Genomic DNA, 25,605 nt, shown 5'->3' with positions numbered 1-25,605 from the left:
CATCCAGAGAAAATGTATTTGGTGGGGACTAGATTCCTAGAGCTGGAATAAATTCAAAAATATATCTCTTTGGTCTCTTAGGTATATGTTCTACTTTCCCCTTCATATATCCATTTGAAAAGAATGCACATTCTTCTTGATGTATATTTCTGTACACCACAAATTGTAGCCCTCAGGTTTTCCATTGGTAAAATGATTAACAAAGAAATATATTTTTGAAGTTTAATTTTTTTTATTCACAGTTTTTTTTGTAATTAAACATTTTGCTGAGTTTACTTTGGACATAAATACACAGTTATGGCTCACATTAGAACATAGATATTATTTGTTAAAAACATAACATGTAATGTATTGTAGTGATTACACTATTTCCCCTTTCCTCTTAAGTTTTTTCCATATCTTAAAGTGACATTAGATGCCAAATCTGACCTACCTAGCAACACAGTCAAATGTATCTATTAAGTTTTCTTATTGACTGTAAAAGTACCTTTGGCTTGCATTTGGTGTTAATGTAATACAAGTTAGCAGTATATCACAAAGCACTTTGGACATACAGTTTGGTCACTGGCTAGAACTTTGATGTATAGTTTTATAACATGCTGTAAAGCTTCTCTCTGCCTCATAGCCTAGTAATACTTAAATAGTGCTTAGTTGCAAAAAGTTATAATTAAAGAAAGATAAATCATGGGCCCAGTCCTGTTACTATTGAAGTCAGGAGCAAAACTCCCATTGACTTTCATAGGAGCATGACTGTGCTGTGTCTCTATTGTTCATAAACAAAAGAAAAGTATATTTTGGCTAGAATATAAGGGGGTTGTCTCCTAAAATGTTAAAATATATAGTTGTGTAGTTGTGCTGGCGGATCCTGCAAATCTTCCATGCATGGAATTCCAGTTCAACATGGCGGGGGCTTGTGGACTCAGCCCACTGTTACCAATAATAAAGAGCTGTGTAACAGTGGGTGCAATCCTTCATGCCATGCATGCTTGGCAATGGAATTCCAAATATGGACACCAGGAAGAATCAGAACTGGTTTCTTCTCTTTGAGGAGAAGCAGAAGGACAAGGGTTACACATAGTTTATGAATAAAAGCCTGTCAACATATGTTTTTTATCCTGAAGTTAAATTTTAATCACAATTTAATACTTTAATAAAATAAGCAAGGGACAACACCCAACTGAAAGAATCAGATACCCTGGCGATGGGCATGGAATAAGAATTTAGGCCCTCACCCAGCATCAGATTTGCACAGGTGGATCATTATGCTTGTGGAGAATTCCACTGAAGTCAGTGGGATTCTGCGCTGGCACAAGGGTCTGCCCACACAGATCTAACTGGTGAGATTAAGCAGTTTATATCAGAGGTGATGGACGTCATTTGAAATATGTGAAAACCTTTTTTTCCAAGCTGGAATAAAAATAGTCCCGAAGTATATGTACTTTATTTAGGTAATCAAAACCCTATGTTGTGTACTTGATTCTAGCCAATGCAAACATTTGGCATTTATTCTGCTTTAGGAAATGTTTTGCTCATATTTTATGCTTACATTCTGCTGATGGTCATGCACTGTAGAGTTTACTACATCCAAATGAAGCTTGATAGGCATAGATTTACATGGCCTCTTATGTTTTCTAGAACTCAGGCTATCCCCTAGTTAGGGCCCAGTTCCGGAAAGCATCCATATTCAAGATAAACATGCTTCAGTACAGTCCTTTTCTGAATTGGAGGCTTTGTTTCATTGTCACACCCAATGAGGTGGCTACGCCCTCCCTTAAAGTAATTTGACCTATAGCACCCTAAATTCTAATAAAATTCCCACTGCACTCTAACTTAATGAGGCAACATAGAATTCTACTTGTTAAATGAGAATATATGGCCAGGTTCTCTTTTGCAATTTGGCCCCTTACCACTATCGGAGTGGCATAAACTGGCTGGAAAATGCCTGGATCTTTCCAGTTGAGAATTCCCCCAGAATAGTTCTCTTCCACGCTGGCCCTGGACATGGAAGTGGGTGAGACAGGATATGCCAGAAGGGTGGACGGGCAGGTGGCCAAAGATCCAGACATTCTCAGCTGGCGGACAGTCCCTTGGGGTTAGTTACCAGCTGATGTAGTCTAGAGAAGCCCCCAGCTAATCCATTTGAACCCTCCCTGCCCTGTGACCATCAGCAAAGACTGGGTGCAGCAGAGAATCTGACTCTGTCTTTACAGTACGGCATTCATTTTAGGAAAAGAAGCTATTCATCTGAAATTCTGGCAGGCTTAGGAGGGGTGACTACTGCTGAGAGATCGCCATGTCCCTGCTGCTTGCAGATGAGAACTAGAACGCCCTTCTATGTACCGACATTACGTAGTGGATTTTAGCCTGTAGTCATGCCTAAAGTGCACATTCATTGATTTCAGATGAATGCCTGCATTAGTATGTGCACTTCCTGTAGATATTGATAGATTCAGATGAATTTAGGCTCAGTATTAATTCCCTGCATTACTCACTATGTAACCATGTACCGCTTCATGTTTTAATTGCTTCACTGCCATCACAGAATGCAAATTAATGTATTGTTAAAAATGGCATTTTTAACATACCCTAGATGCTAGAAGTACACCCCATTGCCAGAAACAGAATGCACGGCCAGTACTGGCACCAAGAAGTTAACCAGAATGCACATCTGTTTTTTGTATCTTCAACCTGTAGTGTATTTTCTGTTTGTTCCAAATCATCATGTGCAAGGACCTCCACTAAAGAGTAAAGGTAAACAACACAGATAGATATCACATCTTCCAGTGCTGTTAACACACTTTTTCCCCCCTCCAACATTCTTTTTTAATAATATTGAGCATTAGAAATTAACAACGTATTTTTTGCTTTGAAAGATACAAAACAATTAGCCCATCTGACTGTTAAGTTTTTTGGTCGAAGCCATATACTTTCTTGTGGAATTATATTATATAGTGATTACTGAATTAACCTGTTACCCTTTATTAGTATATTTATTGCTCAAAATATTTGCTACTTTGTTAAAATGTACAGTACATGCAAGAATCACTTTTGAAAAAAGTGCTGACTTAAGAAAGCAAAAAACAGCATGTGAAATGGTATATCTTCCCTGCCTCTCCTAAGTGCTACAGATCATAATAATGACAGATATAAACTTGAATATAAATAAAGTAGAGATTCTAAAACCATTTAAAAGGGTCTGATATATCCCCAATATTTTAACTAGCAGAGCCCTCAGCAGCAGCTAAATATTTTCAATATTGTAATAAGGTAGGATGTTCTAAATAGGTTAGGAATCTATCCTGCAGCCCTTACCCAAGTGATCAATCTCATTGAATTAAACAGGACTGCTCATATGAATAATGGCTGCAGGGTTTGGTCCTTGGCATTCACTGTAGTAAGATTACATCAGAAATCCCGTTAAAAGACAAACCATCGTAACAAATTTAGAGTTTAGGAATGAAATCGAATGACTTTGTAAAAAGTCACCATTTAACATGGTTTTAGTCACTTAGATGTTTAATAGCGGAATCTGCCAAACCATCACAGAAGATACCAGTTCATCCTGTCGCTGCGGTTTGGACTTCTTGTTCACCCTTCTATGTCCTTGTCCTCCAGAGATGACTAATACTGAACTTGCTTTCGTTTTCCTGGATCGCTGCCTTTTATTTTTGAGTGAGATGTTTTGATCCTTCAAGAGCTCATAAATGGTGCTGTCCTCCGGCCTACGTTCTAGGGAATTTGATCCATGAGACAATGTTAGGGACCCAGAAGATGAAGACATGTCACTTCTTTGTGCAATGGATCCTACTGAACCGCCTAGCCACACTGCAGTGTCCTGAGTGTTACTTAGGGAAGAGCTTGGTCTGTCATTGTGCAAGACATTTTTCTGGTCATCTTCTTTAGATTCGGAGTTAGGAGGCAGGCTGTTTCTGGACTTGCTTTTGTTTTTCTTGTTTACAGCTGTGACCATTACGAGGAATTTGACTGGGCCATTATGTGCATGATAGGATACCATTCCCCTTCCTGAAGCCAAAGGAAAAAGAAAAGATTATGTAATATTAATCTCACTCATTTTGGATCACTGTTTTACACCTCAACTACCTCATTCTCACAACAAATCATTTCAGTTAGACTTGCATAACCCTGTCAAAAGAAACACAGCACGTAACAGGTTTTTCATATATTTACTGAACTGAAACATGGAATAATTTACAAAAAAACTACAGTACATTGAAGATGCATTTGGGTTAGAACAGAAATCTGCTAAAAGCAGGACATGCAGAGTAAATTGACATTTAGTTCATACTTTTGTACTCTGTTTTCACAACAGCAAGAGTAGAGAAATCCTCAGCTGACTTGTTTTAACTGGCATTGTCACTACCTTAACATTACATGCTTTCTCCAAGACTCCACAACAAAATGAAAGGTTTTCAGTTAATCCTACTCCTCCCCTCTTGAATAGTATAAACACATCAATTCCAGTGCAGGAGTGGAGTGCACTCCACACCCACAGAGGAGGGGGTAGGATTTGCCCGTAAGCACTGATCTCTAGTTGCAGTGGTGCATTCATAGGACAAATGATGAATGAACAATATCAATTTAATTTTTTTAAAAAGGATTTAGGCTGTGGGACATTGGAGGAGAAAAGAAGGATTTAAACGGTCCGTCAAAAGATGGCACAAAAAGCAAATTGTTAGGGCTAAATTCAGAAGATCTTTAATAACTTGAAAATATGTGGATCTTTCTACAGAGGGGAGAAAAGATGCAACATTCTGCCATACATACTCCCACCTGGGTGGGTGGATGTGATCATGAGATGTGCCTGTACCTCAGACAAGATCACTGGCCCCAGGAAGAACCAGGCATAATTTGGAATGAGAGAATGCTGTGAGATACCCAAAGATAGACGGATTATGTCAATCTGTGACAAATGCATATATAGTAAATCTCAGATGAGTAAACTGTAAAGAGAAACAGAGTTAACATATCTACACAAGGCTTTTAAAGAAGATCAAACCCAGCTGATTCAGTTTGAAAATGGTTGCATACACATGATGTAGATCATCACCATGCACTAACTCCAGATTTGCTGCTAACTCTGGGATTTGCTGCAAATTGAATTAGTGTGGTCTATATTGTTCATGTGGACGCAATTGCTGCACACCACTTTCTCCGTGCTTCCAATGGTTATCCCACTGTGCCTTGTGGGTCGACAATTACTGATCTATCTGTTCACCTGTGTGCCTTCCCACGCTCTGGTGTCAAGTTCCCAGGTCACCCCCCACCCCTTCTTTAAAAGCTGACACAGAGCCAGAATTTGCCAATTTGCATGTCCATTCCGCCCCCCCGTTATTGAGTGTTTCAATATTCTGCCATACAACTGCGATTGCACTCCAGAAGCCCAACAACATGCCATGCACAGCTGCTTGGAGATGTGCTGAGACCCTGGATCTCATCACTATCTGGGGAGAAGCCTCAGTGTATGCCACTTTTGTGGCCAGCCAGAAGGATAAAGACCTTTCTGTGGACATTGCCAAGCAGATGTCCACAAGGTGTCATGCCTGAGATGCTGACCCATGCTGGATAAAGAGCAAGCCATTCAGGAGTAAGTAAATTGAAATGAGGGACAGAAGGAGGCAATCTGACAGGAGCCATGTGACCTGTCCATTTTATGATAAACTGGATAGGATCCTACATAAGTATAGCACAACCCTTTCAAGACACCATGTGGAGCCCACTGGCCGCAATCTCCCCCATCTCGAGGATGACCAGCAAGGTCCAGTAAAGGTTGAGTGGGAAGATGCTGGAAAGGAGCTGTCCCCTGAGAACCAGGATCCTCTTTGAAACCCAGGACCCTGATGCAGATCAGCTGGAACACCAGCCACAGTCATGCCCTGCTGCAGTGTACTCTGACTACTGCCCGGCATATGCCGAGTTTGAGTCCTAGCCAGAAACCCAGGGTTTACAATTTATTATTTATTTATTTATTATGCTATACTATCATTCTACCTTCTGTTTGGGATGACCCATCGCTGCAGCCGTTGTAGCAGATGTGAGTTACGAGCCCTTCCAGATATCCAGACCCCACGTCCCACCCTCTTTCCATCAGTCCATGCTGCCCGTTTGCCCCCCACATACATGTCTGCCTGGGTGAAGCAGCCACCATTTTATAATCAGTCTGTCTCATGCTAAAGCCACAACTATCGACCATTTTCAGGGCCATGGCACAGAGGGCACTTGTCCATCTGCCTATTTTCCTTTCCCCTTCCCTCCTCTGTCCTGCCTGGCACACCCCCCACCCCGCATCCTGATCTCCACCCCAAAATGGCACCGGTAGCATGCTGCAGAATCCACCTCTAGCCCACTCCTCTCCTGTGGCACATTCAAATAACAACATTCATTTGTGAAAAAAGCAACAGTTTATTGAGACAGTGGTTACAGGAAAAGAAGTTTGGTTAGTGTTCATAGTTTACATGAGGTAGACATGGATACTGCATGACTGGTAAAGGTACAAACAGTACTGTTTCCTGCTGACGTTTAAATGTCCTGTAACACACATTCTAGCTGACAATCATTGCAGGAATTTATCTATTTTTCTCTGCAGGGGATATAAAGCAGAACTTAAGAGCAAGGAATTCCTCAATTTTGGTTTGCACATTATAGGGAACAGCTTGCACACCCCGTTATAGCTCACAAGCCCCTTCCACTCCTGCAGCACTCCTGAGGGGATCATCCTGGTGAATAACTTCACAGAGTATCTCTCACTGGTTTGCCTTTTTCCTTTTTGAATAAGATCATTCTCTGCCTTTGTGGCACCCGCCCCAATGTGACATTATTATGAATCAGGACAGTCTAATGTGAATCACTATCTGGTTTGGTCCCACTATTGCCCAATCCCTCTGACACCACAGAAGTGCCTCAAATACACAAACAAACTGCAAAACAAAAACAGCAGCATATTCCAACCCATCCTACACCCCAACTTGCTAAGGCACAGCAGCAAATAGCACACACAGCAGACAGATATCTCAATTGCTCCAGTGCTTCCTCACACACAGACAGAGCGACCACATAGCAAGTATGAAAAATTAAGACTATTTTTTTCAGGTGCAGGTATAGTCGCATGTATAAGACAAAGCCTCTAATATCAGGGTATCTGGTCACTCTAAGACAGACCACTAACCATCTCTGAGGATCCCCCAAGACTGGGAGAGTCTCAGGGAGGTGAAGTCACATATGCATACTAAAAAAATACGATCATGGCTTGTCTGGAATAGGAACAATAAGCGACTGGTTTTTGTTCATATGCCCACAGCCACAGTGCTTGCAACAGCCAGACTGTCAGGGACAGGGCCTCCATCTACTGCTGAGAGGCTGGCCAACCTGAGGGGGTGAAACAGGCAGACTTGGGAGGAAATGTTTGGAGAACTTATGGCAGACTCTTAGAGAAAAAACAAACTGGCTGAGAGGTGGAGACAGTATGTGATGACCCCAAGGGCGAAAGAAATGGAGCTCTCCCAGCAGGGTATGGCAGTGGCCAAGAGAAGTGTGGCTGGAGACAAGGACGGCATTGCCATGACCAGGGACAGCATGGAAAAAGGCAGGGAGATGCAGAGACAACTCATGGACGCTATCCTGAGCCAGAGGCTTCTCCTACAAAACATGCTCCTGCTAGGTCAGCAGGTCCTGCAGTTCTATAAACCAGGACCCGGCTGCATCCTTCAGTCTCTGGACAATACTGGCTACAGAAACTAGAAGCAACTCCTCTCCTCTGTACCCACACAGTGCACGTACTAGAGACCATTCCTCTTTCAGGCACAACATCTGCTTACCGAGAACACTGGGTTCTGGGAGCCCAGCACTTTTGAGCCCTCCAATGCACTTGACAATTTTGAGCCATGTACCGCAGTACCTCCGTGTACATGAAGAAGCAGAGGGGTCCTATATGCACCTGTAACTTTAAGACCCCCACCTTCAGCCTTGTTATTTCTAAACTCTTTGCACTGTTGCATTTTCAGTTTGGTTCACACTAATGTTTTATTTAAAGGGTTTCTTTTTTTGGTGAGTCAATAGATTATTTTGGTAAATGTATTTTCAGATTAAATGTATGGTTATTTATCCACTAGTTCAATGAAAACTTGATTTTTGGCTTTGTTACTGTTGTTTCATAATAAAAACCATTTGAAATTGATTTTGGTCCATTATGACTCATCACTGCATGTAACACATACAAGTAGCTAAATAAAGCTAAAATAATTCATACAGTTTTACAAAGGTATATGGGCAATGCCCCGCTTCCACCACCCATAAACACTATTACACCGCTCACAGACTATCCCAACCCCGCCTCCATGGATTAGCAGCCGGACGTCCACCTACACATGTAAAAGCACAAGACTCAAAACACAAACAATAGGCATCCCTGACCCCAGAGGTTAACATTCTCGATGGGATGCTTTACTGGCTGCTCAAACCCCCGGGCAAGTCTCTGCACCTCAGTCTCCTGCTCATCGCTAAGGCTTTCCCGCTCGGTCTCTCAAATACTGGGGAGAACACAGCACCCAGCTATAACAGTTGGGACTTTATCTGATGCTTCCAAACAATTCCATAAGAAGCACCATCTGCCTTTCAAACAGCCAAATGCATGCTCGACCACCATTCTGCAACTACTCAGGTGGGAGCTGAAATGTTCTCTCTTTCTGTCCAAGTGGCCTGTGTGTGGCTTCCTTGGCCAAGGCATCAGAGGGTAAACTGGATCCCGCAGAATAACCTGACCAATCTCCACACCATTAATGTCCACAGTGTTCCCGGGGGCAAATAGTCCTTTCTCCGTTAATGTAAAGAGAACGGAGTTCCGAAAGATCCTCACATCATGGACCCTTTCAGACCACCCTTCATTTATGTCTGTACACCTGCCATGGCAGTCAACCAGCCCTTGGAGCAGCAGAGAAAAATACCCCTTCTGTTATAAATTCTGCACCCTGGTAGGGGTCCAATGTTCAGCATAGGTTCCATTAACGGCCCCAATACAGTTTGGGACTCCCATGCCTACAAACCCATCAATAATCTCCTGAGCATTATCCAGCTTTGTGACCCAGTTGGACAGCATCATATCAACAACATAGCAGAGCTGCATGAAAATGGCCCCAACAGTTGATCTCCCCATGCCAAACTGATTGGTTACAAACTGGTAATGTTATGGGATGGCCAACTTTCAGATAACAAAGGCAACCAGCTCCTCTATGGGTGTGAGGCAGCGCATATGGTATGCTGTCACTCTAGCTCTGGCATCAGTTCATCACAGCTCTCAAAAAAGGTAGCTTTCCCCATTCTGAAGTTCTCTCACCTCTGCTGGTCATCCCAGGTCTGCAGAATGATCCTCTCCCACCAATCCACGCTGATTTGCTGGGCCCAGAAATGGTGCTGCAGTCTATGTAGCTGATGCAGGAACTGGTTCCCTAGCTCCAATTGCTCAGTGTCAGTGCCCTCATCCTGCTGCAACAGCTTCACTGTGTTCTCCTGCAGCTGGGGGAGCTGCCAATGCTGGTATTAAATATCCTCATGGACCTGCACCATCTGCTCGGTGGTGCAGCGGAAAAAGTCCAATGCCGAATGCAGCTGGCTTTTAATGCTGTAATACAGCCCAAATAGCCTCCATGCATTTGCATTTGCCAGCATAATGCATCTCTGGGTCCATGCTGGCAGAAAGCAATTGGAAAAAGGCACTAGCATGCCCACAAAGGAAGCATGGGGCAGAGACAGTGGAAACATGGGCTTTTAAAAAAAATTGAACCTGCCTGGCTTCCACTATGTATCTGACAATTCACAGCAAAAACAATCCCATGATGCACATTTCTCAGCCATGAAGCAAAGGACCATGGGATACCCCTGAGAACTCTACTCCCTCAGTTCACTGCAAACCATCGCCATGTGTTCACCTGATGCAAGCTGAAATCAGAACAGGTGTCCCATGTGCATGCTATTGGTACGACTTGCATACTGCGAGTTACCAGACATGCATCAAAAAGCTTTGCATTATCTCCCATGTCTAGACATATCGTCAGGCTGTGATCCTGAAATTCTATCACTTAGGGCTTAGGAATGTATTACCACACAGTGAGGTAATACATTCCACAGGGGCGTGATTTCTAGAGCACGCTAATGCGTTGGGCATTAATTGGTCCATGTAGACCAGGGGTTCTCAAACTGGGGGTCAGGACCTCTCAGGCGGTTGCGCAGTTATTACATGGGGGGGTCACGAGCTGTTAACCTCCACCCCAAACTCTGCTTTGCCTCCAGCATTTATAATGGTGTTAAATATATTAAAAAGTGTTTTTAATTGATAAGAGGGGTCACACTCAGAGGCTTGCTATGTGAAAGGGGTCACCAGTACAGAAGTTTGAAAACCACTGATGTAGACCTTACTGAGCATACATGCTGGAACTAGGAGTGCTGGGGGTGCTGCTGCACCCCTGGCTTGAAGTGGTTTCCATTATATACGAGGTTTCCAGTTTGGTTCAATGGCTCTCAGCAGCCCCACTATACAAATTGTTCCAGCACCCCTGCTACTGACACGCAGTAAAGGCTCCCAAGTGTGCTTTAACACAGTACCATTTCAAACAACACTACGTTAAAGCGCAATATGGAACACTGAATGTGCAGCAGCACGTGGACTAATTAATGCACACCATGTTGGTGCGCTTTAGAAATCATACTCTGTAAAGCTAGAGTTGCCACCTCTCTAATTGCACAAAAACTGAACACCCTTGCCCCGCTCCTGCCCCGCCCCTTCTCTGAGGCCCCACCCACTCATTCTAGCCCCTCAGTTGCTCGCTCTCCCCCACCCACACTCATTTTCACTGGGCTGGGCAGGGGGTTGGAGTGCAGGAGAGGGTGAGGACTCCAGCTGGGTTCTTGGGTGAGGTGTTCAGGGTGCAGGAGGGGGCTCTGGATTGGGGCAGGGGGTTGGGGTGTGGGAGGGTTTTGGGGCGCGATCTCCGGCCGGGCGGCGCTTATCTCAGGTGGCTCCTGGTCGGCAGTGCAGTGGGGCTAAGGCAGGTTCCCTGCCTGCCCCGGCTCCGCGCTGCTTCCAGAAGTGGCCGGCATGTCCAGATCTGGCCCCTAGGTGGAGGCGTGGTCAGGTGGCTCTGTGCGGTGTGCGCTGCCCGCGCCCGCAGGCGCCGTCCCTGCAGCTCTTGTTGGCTGCAGTTCCCGGCCAATGGGAAGCTGCGGAGCTGGCGCTTGGGGCAGGGGCATCGTGCGGAGCTTCCCTGATCGCCTCTGCACCTAGGGGCTGCAAGGAAATGCTGGCTGCTTCTGGGCGCTGAGCAAAGCCAGGGCAGGCAGGGAGCCTGCCTTAGCCCGCTGTGCTGCCGACCAGACTTTTAACGGCCTGGTCAGTGGTGCTGACCGGAGCTGCCAGGGTCAACCAGATTGTAAAGCGCATTTCCCCAAAGAATCGCTTATATAGTAAGTGCAAAGGTGTAACGAGGACCTATCACTATTGCTATTAGAGACACACATATGAAGTGAAGCAATTATAAAAATCAGTGCTCTGAGATTCACATTCCCGATACTCAACCTGCAAACTATAAAAGTATATCTTCTCCAAATTTAATATGCTTGGAGCTTTGGACCTCTTAATGCCCATAGAAAAAGTCTCAATCCAAAAATAAATTTAAGAATATATAGTTCAGAGAAAGTAACCAAAGTGGAAATGGGAGGTTAAGAGTTAAAGGTTTTTTTGCATGACTTTAACTATGATTTCCATACAATACATGGCTTGAAGAGCTAACCTCCATCCTACTCTGCCTCAAAAGAACAACAACAGTTGTAGTCATGGATGCTGATTTAATAAAGCAAAAATAACAGAGGACAATAGAAATATGTTACAGATATACTATAAAATTAAGTAGGATCAACAAATCCTCATAAAAAAGCTCAAACCATGTCTATACAATACCTAAAATTTTACATATTTACTTGATTTATTGACTAAATCATGTACTGAAAAGCCAGTCTTCAGCATACCATCATACAAAAATATATGAAAAATTTTACTCACCCGTTACTTTTGGAATTCCTTGCAAACGAGGCACTGGGAGTGCTACTATAATACCCAGATTTGTTCCAACTAATAATAACCCATGGCACACCAGCAGACTGGTCACAGAAACACGTTGCTGTCCTGTGAAATTCAGGGAGAGCTCCATTATTTAACAGATATAACCTTTGATTTGGTAAAGGTAACCTACAGTAAACTGCACATAATTACATTGTTATAGGTTCTGATTCAGCAAAACATTTAAGCAGAAGCTTAAATATTTTGCTGAAGCAAGGCCTTGAAATTTTACTTGCATGCCATATAACCCGCATGAAATGAAATTACTTCTGAAATGCTATAATTCAACTTGTGTTTTCTTATAAAACCCTGCATTACAGTAGAAAGTAATCAGCTATATATTACTTTTACAAACAGGTTACTTTTACATATTCTTCATAGCCACACTACAATATATAATACGACATAATACACAATAGAATTACACAAGACTACAGCGTTACACTGTGTTCAAGCCTCAACACTGTCCATATTTCCTGAGCATAATTGCATATTTTTCTACTTTTCTGTAACAACTTGGTGCATTTTGGGATTGCTCAAAATCCTCATAGCCTTTGAGGGGGAAAAAGGACAACTGATTGATTCAATGCACACGGACTTTCAAAAGGTCTTTAACAACCTCCCTCATAAATGGAAACGAAGTAGTTCAGTGACAAGAGGTGAAGTTATGTTCTAAATTAGAAACTGGCTAAGAGACAGAAACAAAGAGTTGGACTAAAGTGTTGGCCTGGGTCCCCCAAAACTCCATATTAGGTTCAGTATTGATTTATATATTCAGTGAGGTTCCGGAATAGTGGTGAAGAGTGCGATGGCAAAATCTGAAGAGGACAGGACATTTTTTAGTATGGCCATTACTTGAGAAGATTGTGAAGAACTCCAAAGAGACCTAACAACATTAGGTGAATGGACAGCATGATGCTGATGAAATTCAGCATTGACAAATGTAAAATAGCGCACATGGAAAGGAATAATGTGAACTATTCATACACATTGCTAGGTTCCACGTTAACTGTAACCACTCAGGAAGAAAGACCAGATCTTCATTGTGGACAGTTGTGGAGTCATGCTAAAAAAAATAAAAAATAAATAAAAAGCTAGGTTACATATAGAAAAGGATAGAAGATAATAATTAGAATATCAGGATGGCATTACATTATTTTACATTTGACAACGTAAAAACTTTCCTCTATGGTGTCATTTCTTCAGTGTTCCCTTCCTTGGTGGTCCTTATAACTTGTATCTCTTTTGTAAAGTAATAGTATGGATTTTTCAGCTATCTGGAGTAAGAATGTATGCCAGAGCAAAATGGCTTCAGATTTATTCATTAAACCAGCAGTTTTCAAACCAGTGGTCCGCGAGCTCCATTCAGGTGGTCCATGGATAGTTCCCTCTCAGATGCACACCTGGGCAGCCGCACACAAGAGAATGAAGGGCCACCCACCTAATTAGTGAAGCCAGGCAGGTATGGCTCCACTAATTAGGTGCCTGGACCCTAGAGAAGATGCACATGTAAGGTGAGGTGGTGGCCTTGGGGGGGTGGGAATAGGGGGTAGATGGGAGGGGGCAGTGGGGTGAGAAGAGGGGGTGGGGCAATTTGGAACGTGCAGGGCTGTGGCAGTCAGAGAAAGAGGCGACTTTCCCCAGCTCCAGGGCTGCAGCTGCCAGGGAGAGATGGCCCTCCTTCCCAGCCTCAGCTCTGTGGCTGCTGGGCCGGGGAGAGAACCCCCTTCTTCCCAGCCCCAGCTCGGGGGCTGCTGTGGCGGGGGAGAGAGGGCACATCCATTGCATTAGAAAGGTAAGACCACTGATATTACAATACGAGTTGTGTGCTTTTATTTGTAGAACCAAAAAAACTTTAATTATTATTAAGGGGTTTTTTATATAGCGCTTTTATCCAAAGTGCTTTACAATAGTTAGCTAACAGTACAAACAACATTTGGAAAGATCATTAAGTGGTCCACCGAGACCCTCAGCAATTTGCAAGTGGTCTTCGAAAAAAAAGTTTGAGAACAATAAACAGGAGACAGAAGATTCTGATAAATTAATTGAAAGCCTGGTGAGCACTGGAGAGCAAAAGCACTGGAGAGAAAATGGCATGTTAGAATGTGTAAGGATGAAAGAGACAAAACAGTCATCAAAAAGCATGTAAGAAAAACAATATGGTCTTACAAAGCAACATTTAGCAGAGCTAGTCAAATCTACTTACAAATATAAATCAGGCATAATGAAAAAATCCATAATATTAGTTTCTCTCTTTCTCCCCCTCTGGTATAGCAAACAATAAGAAGTCATCTTAGCATACAATTAAAGTTGTATGTCTACAAGTAAATTATTATGTGTCTTGTGAAAGCTTAATATTTTTAGCTGAAATATTAAGGAGGAGATGTGCTAGGTTTCCAAAGGGGAGTATGTAAGCGTGTTCCCTTCATGGCTGATCAGAGGGACAGCCTTGAAGGAGACTGAAAATTCTACCTTTACAGTCAGAGGGTAGGTGGCATTAAAGTGATGGCAGCTGGATGAAAATTGAGAATAGAAGACATCTATCAGAGGAAAACTCATCATAACCCAGAATGATGCCAGAGCCTACAGCCTTGATCTGTTTGTGAAAGTGAAGGCAAATAAAAACACAAACACATTTCCTTGTTGAAACAAAGAACCTACGAAGCAAAGAACAGTAAGTATTATACATGGTACCCACCAAACCAAACACAACATCTTCTACTATCAGCTTGCCTTTGATACTCAGATATTATGCAGATATTATTTCTATATACTAATTATGATTTTCAGAATTGCACAATTTCATCAGGCTTAGCTTGGGATGGACACAACCCAAAATCATTTCTAGTTATCTCTGAACTTGAGAACATCTCAAAATACACAACTGATTCCAGATGTCCAAATTTGGCAAATATCTTTAGAGTAGACCAAAATGAACCAAATCCTTTGTTCCAAACACCTCTGAATTTGGGGATTTTCAAGAGCAGAATCTGAATTTTGTGGCTTAGAATCATAGACTATCGGGGTTGGAAGGGACCTCAGGAGTCCCTGCTCAAAGCAGGACCAATCCCCAACTAAATCATCTCAGCCACGGCTTTGTCAAGCCTGATCTTAAAAACGTCTAAGGAAGGAGATTCCACCACCTCCCTAGGTAATGCATTCCAGTGTTTCACCACCCTCCTAGTGAAAATTTTTTTCCTAATATCCAACCTAAACCTCCCCCACTGCAACTTGAGACCATTACTCCTCGTTCTGTCATCTGCTAGCACAGAGAACAGTCTACATCCATCCTCTTTGGAACCCCCTTTCAGGTAGTTGAAAGCAGCTATCAAATCCCCCCTCATTCTTCTCTTCCGCAGACTAAACAATCCCAGTTCCCTCAGCCTCTCCTCATAAGTCATGTGTTCCAGTCCCCTAATCAGTTTTGTTGCCCTCCGCTGGACTCTTTCCAATTTTTCCACATCCTTCTTGTTGTGTGGGGCCCCAAACTGGACACAGTACTCCAGATGAGGCCTCACCAATGTCGAATAGAGGGAAACGATCACGTCCCTCAATCTGCTGGCAATGCCCCTACTTATACATCCCAAAATGCCATTGGCCTTCTTGGCAACAAGGGCACACTGTTGACTCATATCCAGCTTCTCGTCCACTGTAACCCCTAGGTCCTTTTCTGCAGAACTGCTGCCAAGCCATTCGGTCCCCAGTCTGTGCATGGGATTCTTCCGTCCTAAGTGCAGGACTCTGCACTTGTCCTTGTTGAACGTCATCAGATTTCTTTTGGCCCAATCCTCTAAATTTGTCTAGGGCCCTCTGTATCCTATCTCTACCCTCCAGCGTATCTACCTCTCCTCCCAGTTTAGTGCCATCTGCAAACTTGCTGAGGGTGCAATCCACACCATCCTCCAGATCATTAATGAAGATATTGAACAAAACCAGCCCCAGGACCGACCCTTGGGACACTCCGCTTGATACCGGCTGCCAACTAGACATGGAGCCATTGATCACTACCCGTTGAGCCCGACAATCTACCAAACTTTCTATCCACCTTATAGTCCATTCATCCAGCCCATACTTCTTTAACTTGTTGGCAAGAATACTTTAGAAGACCGTGTCAAAAGCTCTGCTAAAGTCAAGGAACAACACGTCCACTGCTTTCCCCTCATCTACAGAGCCAGTTATCTCGTCATAGAAGGCAATTAGATTAGTCAGGCATGACTTGCCCTTGGTGAATCCATGCTGACTGTTCCTGATCACTTTCTTCTCATCTAAGTGCTTCAGAATTGATTCCTTGAGGACCTGCTCCATGATTTTTCCAGGGACTGAGGTGAGGCTGACTGGCCTGTAGTTCCCAGGATCCTCCTTCTTCCCTTTTTTAAAGATGGGCACTACATTAGCCTTTTTCCAGTCGTCCGGGACTTCCCCTGATTGCCATAAGTTTTCAAAGATAATGGCCAATGGCTCTGCAATCACATCCGCCAACTCCTTTAGCACTCTCGGAGGCAGCGCATCCGGCCCCATGGATTTGTGCTCGTCCAGCTTTTCTAAATAGCCCCGAACCACTTCTTTCTCCCCAGAGGGCTGGTCACCTCCTCCCCATGCTGTGCTGCCCAGTGCAGCAGTCTGGGAGCTGACCTTGTTCGTGAAGACAGAGGCAAAAAAAGCATTGAGTACATTAGCTTTTTCCATATCCTCTGTCACTAGGTTGCCTCTCTCATTCAGTAAGGGGCCCACACTTTCCTTGACTTTCTTCTTGGCTTAACTCATCCATAATGCAAACAAGCTAATGTTCCTAAATATATAACATCTTTGGGTATGTAATGTCTGCAATGCCTTTTAGGGTGTTCAACACTGGGAAAAAATTTCAATGCCTGTCTTCACACTTTAGCCTTGAAGCGAATTCCAACTGGTAATTTGCACCTGTGAAGTAACATTATTATTTCCATATGTGAAAACAGTATGTGATTTGCAGGCAACCTAGAGTCCTATATATAGAACACAATCTTATGCATGAACCACTAAAAGTGAGGTCAAAAGGAAAAGTGCTTGCTTTGAAATCTTGGGAAAGTAGGAAACATCTGCATGTGAATACGTATTTTTGACATAACTTATAGTAACACATGATGCTAAATAAAACCACTCATAAAAAGGTTTTACTTGTTGTTTGCAAAATAAGGTTTGCAATCTTGCTATGGTGTGCAAATTTGTGATTTTTAAAGTTTATTTATTTTATCCCAGGGGGAAACAAATGCAAACAAGCAATGGCCCCTGATTAATTTAATGTGTTCTATCTAAAAACATCTACAATAAGAAGATATTCACCATTACAGTTTTCGAGAGAAGGTAATAAATATAAAAGCTAAATATTATTATTCCTGTTTTAAATTAAATCTTTCAGATGAAATTGCATTAATACTTAATGGTATTGTTAAACTAGTAAACTTAATAAGACTCTGATCCTGCGAAGACTTATGGACATGCTTAATTGAGCAGGCTCATTTATTCTGTTTTTTCTGGGTTCAAGCCTCCATCTATCTTCCTCAAGTATCAGCTTTTGACCCCAGTCCTGCAACTGGATATGTGTAAGTGAAACTTTTGCCCCTTCACAGAGCCCTCTGCAGTCAGTTCTATGTAAGGATGCCCCTGCACAGATTCTGCTGCAGGATCTGGCCCAACCTGCAAATTAAACTGGCTAAAAGCCTACAGTGCTGCTTATTGTATCAGACTACCCTCATGTCTCTCCCTCCTTTTACTCGTTTTTAGGATGGCAACTTGATAAAAAAAAAAAACCTTTAACAGCAGTGAGAGTTTATTAACTACAAATGAGTGTACTTTATTTTCTATAGAGAGGAAATGAGAAAATGTTTTTTTCTTTGTCTCTCCTTCTCATCAGTTTCCAGGAAACACACTCGGAATGTTAGAGGATAAAGAACGGAAACCACCCCTTTGTTAAATAGATAACCTGTCATCATCCATAAGCACAAAGAAATCAGATAGTTCAGGGTCAGCAGAATCTCTCTCAAAGGACAGACCATATTATAAATTTTAAAAACACCTGGGAAACTGTTTGGTTTGAGGATATTTAAATATCAGTGTTCTTTACTGAAAAATAAAATGTGTGACCATGAGTAAAAACACAAGCTCATTAATAAAAATGTGGCATGTGTATAGTATGACTATTAATTAGCAATACTTTAAAAACATCTTGTGAACAAGGAAGCATAGTATACATGCCTTAAGAAGACTAGATGAATTGTGACAGGGGGTGTTGCAAAGTTGCCTATTTGAACTGTGGACCAAATATACTGGGCACAAGTTTGCCCTCAAAGGAAACTTATATAACATATTGGCAAGAGGTGTATATTCATGTCACCCCTAGTGTCTTTTCTACAAAGGCTACTAGACCTCTTCTGTTGCCAGCTAAAGGGGTTCCTCCTTTGGCTATAGTGGTAGTGGGGTGTTCTGAGCTGAAGAGCCTGGGTTCTAATCCCTTGTGTTTGCTGGTATCTTGCAATAAAACAATTGCTATTTTTAAACTTTCCAGTATTCTAGAAACTGACAGTTCTCCCAGCTTCATCTTTTCCCCACACCAGGACCCCCATTAGATCCCTCACCTGTTTCATCTCCTGCAACCTAATCCACTCCCATACGTTCCATTGCATTAAAAACATAGGCCCTGCAGCAGAGAAAGGGATCTATCAGGATGTCATTTATAGTTCCCTGATTCCCAGGGCGAGGCTGTGTTGCACTGAGCCCCTGGATAAATCAGAGTAATCTAGGAGCTGCTCTAATTTATGTCAGCTGTCTACATGTTTAAACAACAGTACACCCAGAGAACATAGATAGATTGGAGCATGCTCGAGCCACTTCCCCTCTGGAGCTGAAGTGTGTGGGTGCTCGTTTGACACCAACTGAGAACTCTCCTGCACCAGAGAAACTTTCAGCTAGCTGATTCCTGTTCCTTTTGAGACACATAAGTAGTCTAAAGGGCCAGAATACAACCAACATCCAGTCCATAAATGGCAGTATTCAGGAGCTCCCAAGATCATGGGAGTAACTGCCTTCCACTACAGATCTCCTCTCCCCTGGCACCACCTCCCCAACCAGAAGCTATCAGATACCTCCCTGACACTGTATCAGATGGAGGAAAGCACAACACTATTATTGGTTCATGTTTGTTATGGGCTATGTCTGCTTTTTTATTATTCAACTCTGCCAGCTTGCAGTTATTAGGAAGACAATCCTTTCTTCTGCCATTTCCTCCACATCTCACTCTTGTCTTACCCTGCACTCTGTAGTAGGTTGCAATGTTACCTTTCCCAAGGTAGAACAGGAACATTCTTTGTGACAGGGAAGGCAGACCATGACATTCAAAGCTGTGTTCAGATGGCAATAAAATGGTGATAACCTAATGCTAAATTACTTTGTGTTGTGTTACTTCAGCAGAGCCATATAATTCAGTGACCTTTCCCTCCTGGAGCAGTAGGAGACAGACAAAAGGTTTATAATTTTCCTCTCACTCATACTGGTTCTACAGTAAATGTAATTCCATTAGCCACAATGGATCTACTGAGGTAAAGAAGAGCAGAATCACAGCAAATCCCCAGGGAGCCAGTTAAGCTGGTTTTACGGCCCCTTCGTGCTCTGAGAATCTGATCCAAGCAGTCCAGATTCTTGAAAGACTTGTCATGACATTGGGTCTATTCTTCCTGTAGCAAACATTCTCTTTCATAGGCACATTACGCGGATTTTTAGACTAACTTCTTCCCCCTGTTCTTCTCATCCCCGAGTTCAATAAACCATGAGCTTTTACTCACTCTTCTTTTTGCATGTTAATGAGTCTCTGTCAAACTGCATACAATTAACTGGGTTGTCCCATTTAAAATACAAACATTCCATCGCAGCACACATCCGAGCCCTGGATGGACAGCATGAATCAAATGCCCACACACCCCTAAGCATTTCTCAGCACAACACGTTACAATAAAAGACTTCTAAATATGCAGTCATTTCACTCCACTCCTTTTGAGCTCCTAGTATATTACACACAGTCTGACGTGGTCTTTGGCTGTTTTTGTTTTTAATTGTAAAAGGCTCTGAGCAAATTTATAATGCAAACCACCTACTTCCCTCTCTTTTACCCTTTTTGGTTACAATGTTGTGGGATCATGCTCAAAGATCCAAGAACTGCTACTGAATAACTGGAATGCATTTCATGTTTCAAATGGATGCGATTGTAGCATTTTTACTGCACAATTTCCACTCTTAAAAAACCCTTTGGCTCACAGGAGAGGTTTTTGAAAGAAAAAAAAAAACCTAAAGTTTTGAGAATTACACCAGAGGATATTAAAAATAGCCAAAACTCTTTTACAGGAAAATGTTGGTCAATTACATCAATTACATCAGCCTATTTTATTACCATGGCAATGACAGCTTAAACTAAATATTTTCAAGATGACTTTTTTTTCCATTAGAGAACAAACATTTTCAACAAGGAATTCAACACTTTCTTTGCACCACTGTAGGAAATATTAACTTAGTGTTAATCTTCTGTTTATGCTGATCCTCATCCTTTTGCACAAATAGGACAAATTAAATGGAATGGCCCATTTAAACACAGAGCAAGAAGAAAATTCAGTAACCAGCCTTTAGCGTGGGAGTTACATACAATTTAGAATAGACTCTTAATAGAGCACTGTAAAAATGAAGAGATATTAATGACACCATTTACAGTGGAGCTTTATTTTGAAGCTAATGCAATATATAGTAGGTAGGGTGAGACAGTAAGTCGATAAGAAAGGGATTTATTTTTAAAATCTAAAATTTTATACACTATTCTGTTTAAGGGAAAAAAATACATTCAATGCCAAAAACCTGATCATTGTTCAAATCAAAGCAGGACACTGGCTCCCCCTACCCCCTTCCCCAGTGCTGGGCTAAGCTGCACTTGGGGGCACATGGGTGCAAGTGATCTGAATATCATCCTTACGTACAAATAGGGAGAATTGGAAAGAAAAATGAAACCCTATATTTTAATACCATTGAAACACTTTGGACTCGGAGAACTTTGACAAGGAGACAGACTGGAAATAAATGAATAACAGGCATGAGCCTAAATTCCACTGCAGAGAGGCATGTAGCCAGATTTCAGGCTAAATTCTATTATTCTGCTTTGGCCAATAATTGTTTCCAAACACTTAATGAACTGTGAATAATTGAGGAAATGTCAATCTCCCGATAGAAGTTTCCCCTTCCATCATAGCCAACTCTGCCATTTCCTCCCTCCTCCTCACGGCCAGGTCATGTCCAACCTCTCCTGAGCAATCCTTTCTAAGTTAGGGTTGCCAGGTGTCCTGTTTTCGACCGAAACTCCCGGTCAAAAAGAGACCAGCAGGTCAGGCTCTAGGTGGTGGGGGGAGCACGGGGGTCCGCACACTGTCCCCTCCCTGAGCACCGGCTCCGCAATCCCATTGGTTGGGAACCGCGGCCAGTGGGAGTTTGGGTGGTGGTGCCTGCGGGCGAAAGCAGGGCACGGAGCCTCCTGGCCCCCATGTCTAGGAGCCAGACCTGCTGGCCGCTTTCTGGGCGCAGCGCAGTGCCAGGACAGACAGGGAGCCTGCCTTAGCCCCTCTGCACTGCTGACCGGGAGCTGCCAAGGTAAGCCTGCGTCCCAACCCCAAGCTCTAACCCCCTACCCCAGCCCTGAGCCCCCCGCAAACCTGGAGCTCCCTCCTGCACTCCTAACCCCTCATCCCTGGCCCCACCCCAGAACTCACCCCTCCACCCCAGAGCCCATACCCTCTCCTGCAACCCAAATCCCTGCCTCAACCTTCAATCCCCTCCCACACTCCGAATCCCTTGGCCCCGACCCCCAGCCTGGAGCCCCCTCCTACACCTCAAACCCCTCATCCCTGGCCCCACCCCAGAGCCTGCACCCCAGCTGGAGCCCTCACTCCCTCCCGTACTGCAACTCCCCAGCCTGGAGCCCCCTCCTGTTCCCTGAACCCCTCATTTCTGGCCCCACCCTGGAGCCCGCACCCTCATTAGAGCCCTTCCCCCCCATATCCCAACCCCCTGCCCCAGCCCAGTAAAAGTGAGTGAGGGTGGGGGAGAGTGAGCCCCCGAGGGAGGGGGAATGTAGTGAGCAGGGGCGGGACCTCAGGAAGTGGCAGGGAGGGGGCGGGGCCTCAGGGTAGGGGCAGGACTAGAGTGTTCGGTTTTGTGCGATTAGAAGTTGGCAACCCTATTCTAATTGTTTCCCTCCTTCCCATTGCTTTTCCCTTTCCTGGTACTCCCAAGGCTCCCACTGTCTTTCCTAAGTGAAAGTCTCTCCCCTTTGCTTCCTTCCACGTTCCCAGCAAAAGACTCCCCTTGTCTCTTCCAAGTGTTGATCAACTGCTTGTGTCAAAACCTCCTCCTGCTTACTTTCCAAAAAGGGATAGCATGCATACCAGAGGTGTTTTTTATCAGATAAAATAATGGTTTTTACTGCCATGGGAAAAACTACCAATTCCAGTTCAAGGTATTTTCTATTTTAAAAACTTTCATTAGTGCATACCACATTACACTTCATTGTAGTTACATATTCAAATTGTGGTTACATAAGGTTGGAGATTTGGAGATTAATTTAGGGTTGTACAAATAAAAAGTAAAACTGCAGGAGGCGTAATATTAATATATGTCATATAATACTGAACATCGGAATGTCTATACATTTTAGTTCAGTATTTTCTCAAGGAACTTTCACATATCATGACTAATATTTCAGTTTTCAATATTATTTAACTATTATATATACTGAAAAACTATTATCAAACTGCTAGATATTTCCCAGTAATTTTCACTAGTATATTCTAGTAATTATTTTATTTTTCCCAGTTTATTTACCAGTGCCCTCTCCTAAACTAGTTTTTCCCTGTTAAATTGCCAACTCTGCTACCAAAACCAGTTCCCCTCTTTCTTTTCAGGAATCCTAGACCCTTCGAAGCATTTCTATAGTCAGTACAGAGGTCACATTTCTTATTCCTAACTCATGCAATCTCTGCTTTAAAACTATTATTTTGCTATCATCTACAAACTTTACTGTTGGTAGCTGTGTAGCTGTGAATGTGAGCACATGGTTTAACACATTAACTTAATCCCATAGGGTAGAAAGAAACCTACATAAACAAAAGAACATTTGGAGTAAGGCCTTCAACCTTTTATTTTCTGTAGTAAAACAATTATATGTGTGCTTAAAAAAAACTAAACTGGGTTGCCACTTTAATTGTTACAGCAAAAAAACAATCTTTCTATTACAAATAATTGTTTTCAGAATAGGATTAGATGCCAAGATGTCATTGTAAGAAAAGAGAATAGCTACCTTTAATGAAATTATGATTAAGGATTAGCTGTAATTCTAGCAACCTGTTAAATAAAGAGTAGATGTTCTGTGTGCAGTGCTGCTTTTGCATGTCACGGTGTGCAGTGGGGATACCATCAAGTTATAACCAAGAAGTATTAGGAAAAGTAATCTCTAACTAATTGCCCAAATTTGGAAAGAGATGAATGCAAAAATGCATTTTTGCTTTCAGTCATTCAAGGCCCAGATACAGTGGAATGGACACACACAAATTAGGGTGCCTGTGTGTTACTTGTGCATGTGTATACATGTACCCTTTTGAAATATGGTCAAAGCTATTCTATTTTGAGAGTTTATCAGGTGGACTATTTCAGCACTGATTTTATTATTTATATCCTATTGTAGGAAAAGATTGAATGTACAGTGACATATGTAACAGTATAATTTATTGTGCTATCAACTATTCAGTTCTAACAAGAAAATTAATCCTGACTCTTAGGTGTCAAGCTCAGCACAGGAACCCTGTGTGGTGGGTCAAAGTTGTCTGTAAGCCACTCACCATTGTAGTCCCCCAAATTCCGGGGCAAGTGAGGGCTGGTTCTGTTCCTGGTATATATTTGAGCAGACTTGGGGCTGTGCTAGCCTGCCAATTTGTAACAGCCCCTGTGCCAGGCACCTGGCAGCCAGTGCCTTTATGCCACCCTGGGATTCCCTTATATAAGGGGAATCCCTAGCTGTTCATTGGACATAAAAGGTTGTTACAAGAAGGAGGGAGAAAAATTGGTCTTCTTAACCTCTGAGGATAGGACAAGAAGCAATGGGCTTAAATTGCAGCAAGAGATGTTTAGGTTGGACATTAGGAAAAACTTCCTAAATGTCCAGGTGGTTAAGCACTAGGAAGGTTGTGGAATCTCCATCATTGGAGATTTTTCAGAGCAGGTTAGACAAACACCTGTCAGGAATGGTCTAGATAATACCTAGTACTGCCATGAGTGCAGGGAAGTGGACTAGATGACTTCAAAGGTCCCTTCCAGTTCCATGATTCTATGACATTGGAAAAGACCAACAGTCCTAGCCTGATATCCTGCCTATGACAGTCGCTGGGAACCACAGCGGGGAAAGGAGCAGAATGCCAGCAGCTCCTCTGGTGGCTGTACTGCCCCCAGCCCTGTCCACCCAGCCCTGTCCTCCAGCGGGGCTGCTGCTGTACAGACGGAGGAGATGCAGCTCCATGGAAGAGCGGGGGTCGGGGGGCAGAGGGTGGCACAGCCACGCCAGAGGAGCTGCTGGCGTGAGGCTGCTGGCTCCTCCTATGTCTTTCCGATACGCAGTACCGGCTATAAATATCTTGCTGGTACGGCGTACTGTACCACCGTACTTGCACTGCTGCATATCCTCTCTTAGGTGTCTCTTATCCAAGCTGAAAAGTCCCAGTCTTTTTAATATCTCCTCATATGGAAGCTACTCCATACCGCTAATCACTTTTGTTGTCCTTCTCTATACCTTTTCCAATTCAAATCATAGGTGGAGCTAGGGGTGCTGGGGATGCAGCAGCATCCCCTGGCTTGAAGTGGTTTCCATCACACACAGGGTTTACAATTTTGTTTCAATAGCTCTCAGCACCCCGGATTCTAATATATCTTTTTGGAGATGGGGTAACCAGAACTGCATGCATTATTCAAGGTATGGGTGTACTATGGATTTATATAGAGGCATTATGATATTTTCTGTCTTATTATCTATCCCTTTCTTAATGGTTCCTAACATTCTGCTAGCTTTATTTTGACTGCTGCTGCACACTGAGTAGATGTTTTCAGAGAACTATACACAATGACTCCACGGTTTCTTTCTTGAGTGGCAACGGCTTATTTAGACCCCATCATTTTTATGTACATTTAGGATTATGTTTTCCAGTGTGCATTACTTTGCATTTATCAACACTGAATTTCATCTGCCATTTTGTTGCCCAATCACACTGTTTTGTGAGATCTCTTTGTAACTCTTTGCAGTCTGCTTCGGACTGAACTTTCTTGAGTAGTTTTGTATCGTCTGCAAATTTTGCCACCTGACTGCTTACTCCTTTTCTTCAGATCATTTATGAATATGATGAACAGGACTGGTCCCAGTAGACCCCTGGGGGACACCA

The 25,605-nt window shown here is 43.0% G+C and overlaps 1 protein-coding gene across 8 annotated transcripts in view; it reads right to left on the bottom strand.

The window, feature by feature from the left end:
- Nucleotides 1–212: 212 nt before the first annotated feature.
- The window catches only part of ARHGEF10 (Rho guanine nucleotide exchange factor 10), a 192,144-nt gene continuing 166,751 nt past the window's right edge, over nt 213–25,605 (bottom strand). For all 8 annotated transcript variants that reach the window (XM_084624285.1, XM_084624281.1, XM_084624278.1 and 5 more), the window contains 2 exons: nt 12,065–12,187; nt 213–4,023 (listed from right to left, as the gene is read on the bottom strand). In XM_084624285.1, coding sequence (XP_084480411.1) covers nt 3,509–4,023; nt 12,065–12,187 — 638 coding nt within the window. In that variant the 3' untranslated portion in view covers nt 213–3,508. The remainder of the gene's footprint in view (nt 4,024–12,064; nt 12,188–25,605) is intronic.

Source organism: Lepidochelys olivacea, assembly GCF_965140295.1.
Source record: "Lepidochelys olivacea isolate rLepOli2 genome assembly, chromosome: 3".
Taxonomy (NCBI): Eukaryota; Metazoa; Chordata; order Testudines; family Cheloniidae; genus Lepidochelys; species Lepidochelys olivacea.
Note: the sequence above shows the minus strand (reverse complement) of the source record. Positions and strands in the feature narration are given on the sequence as shown.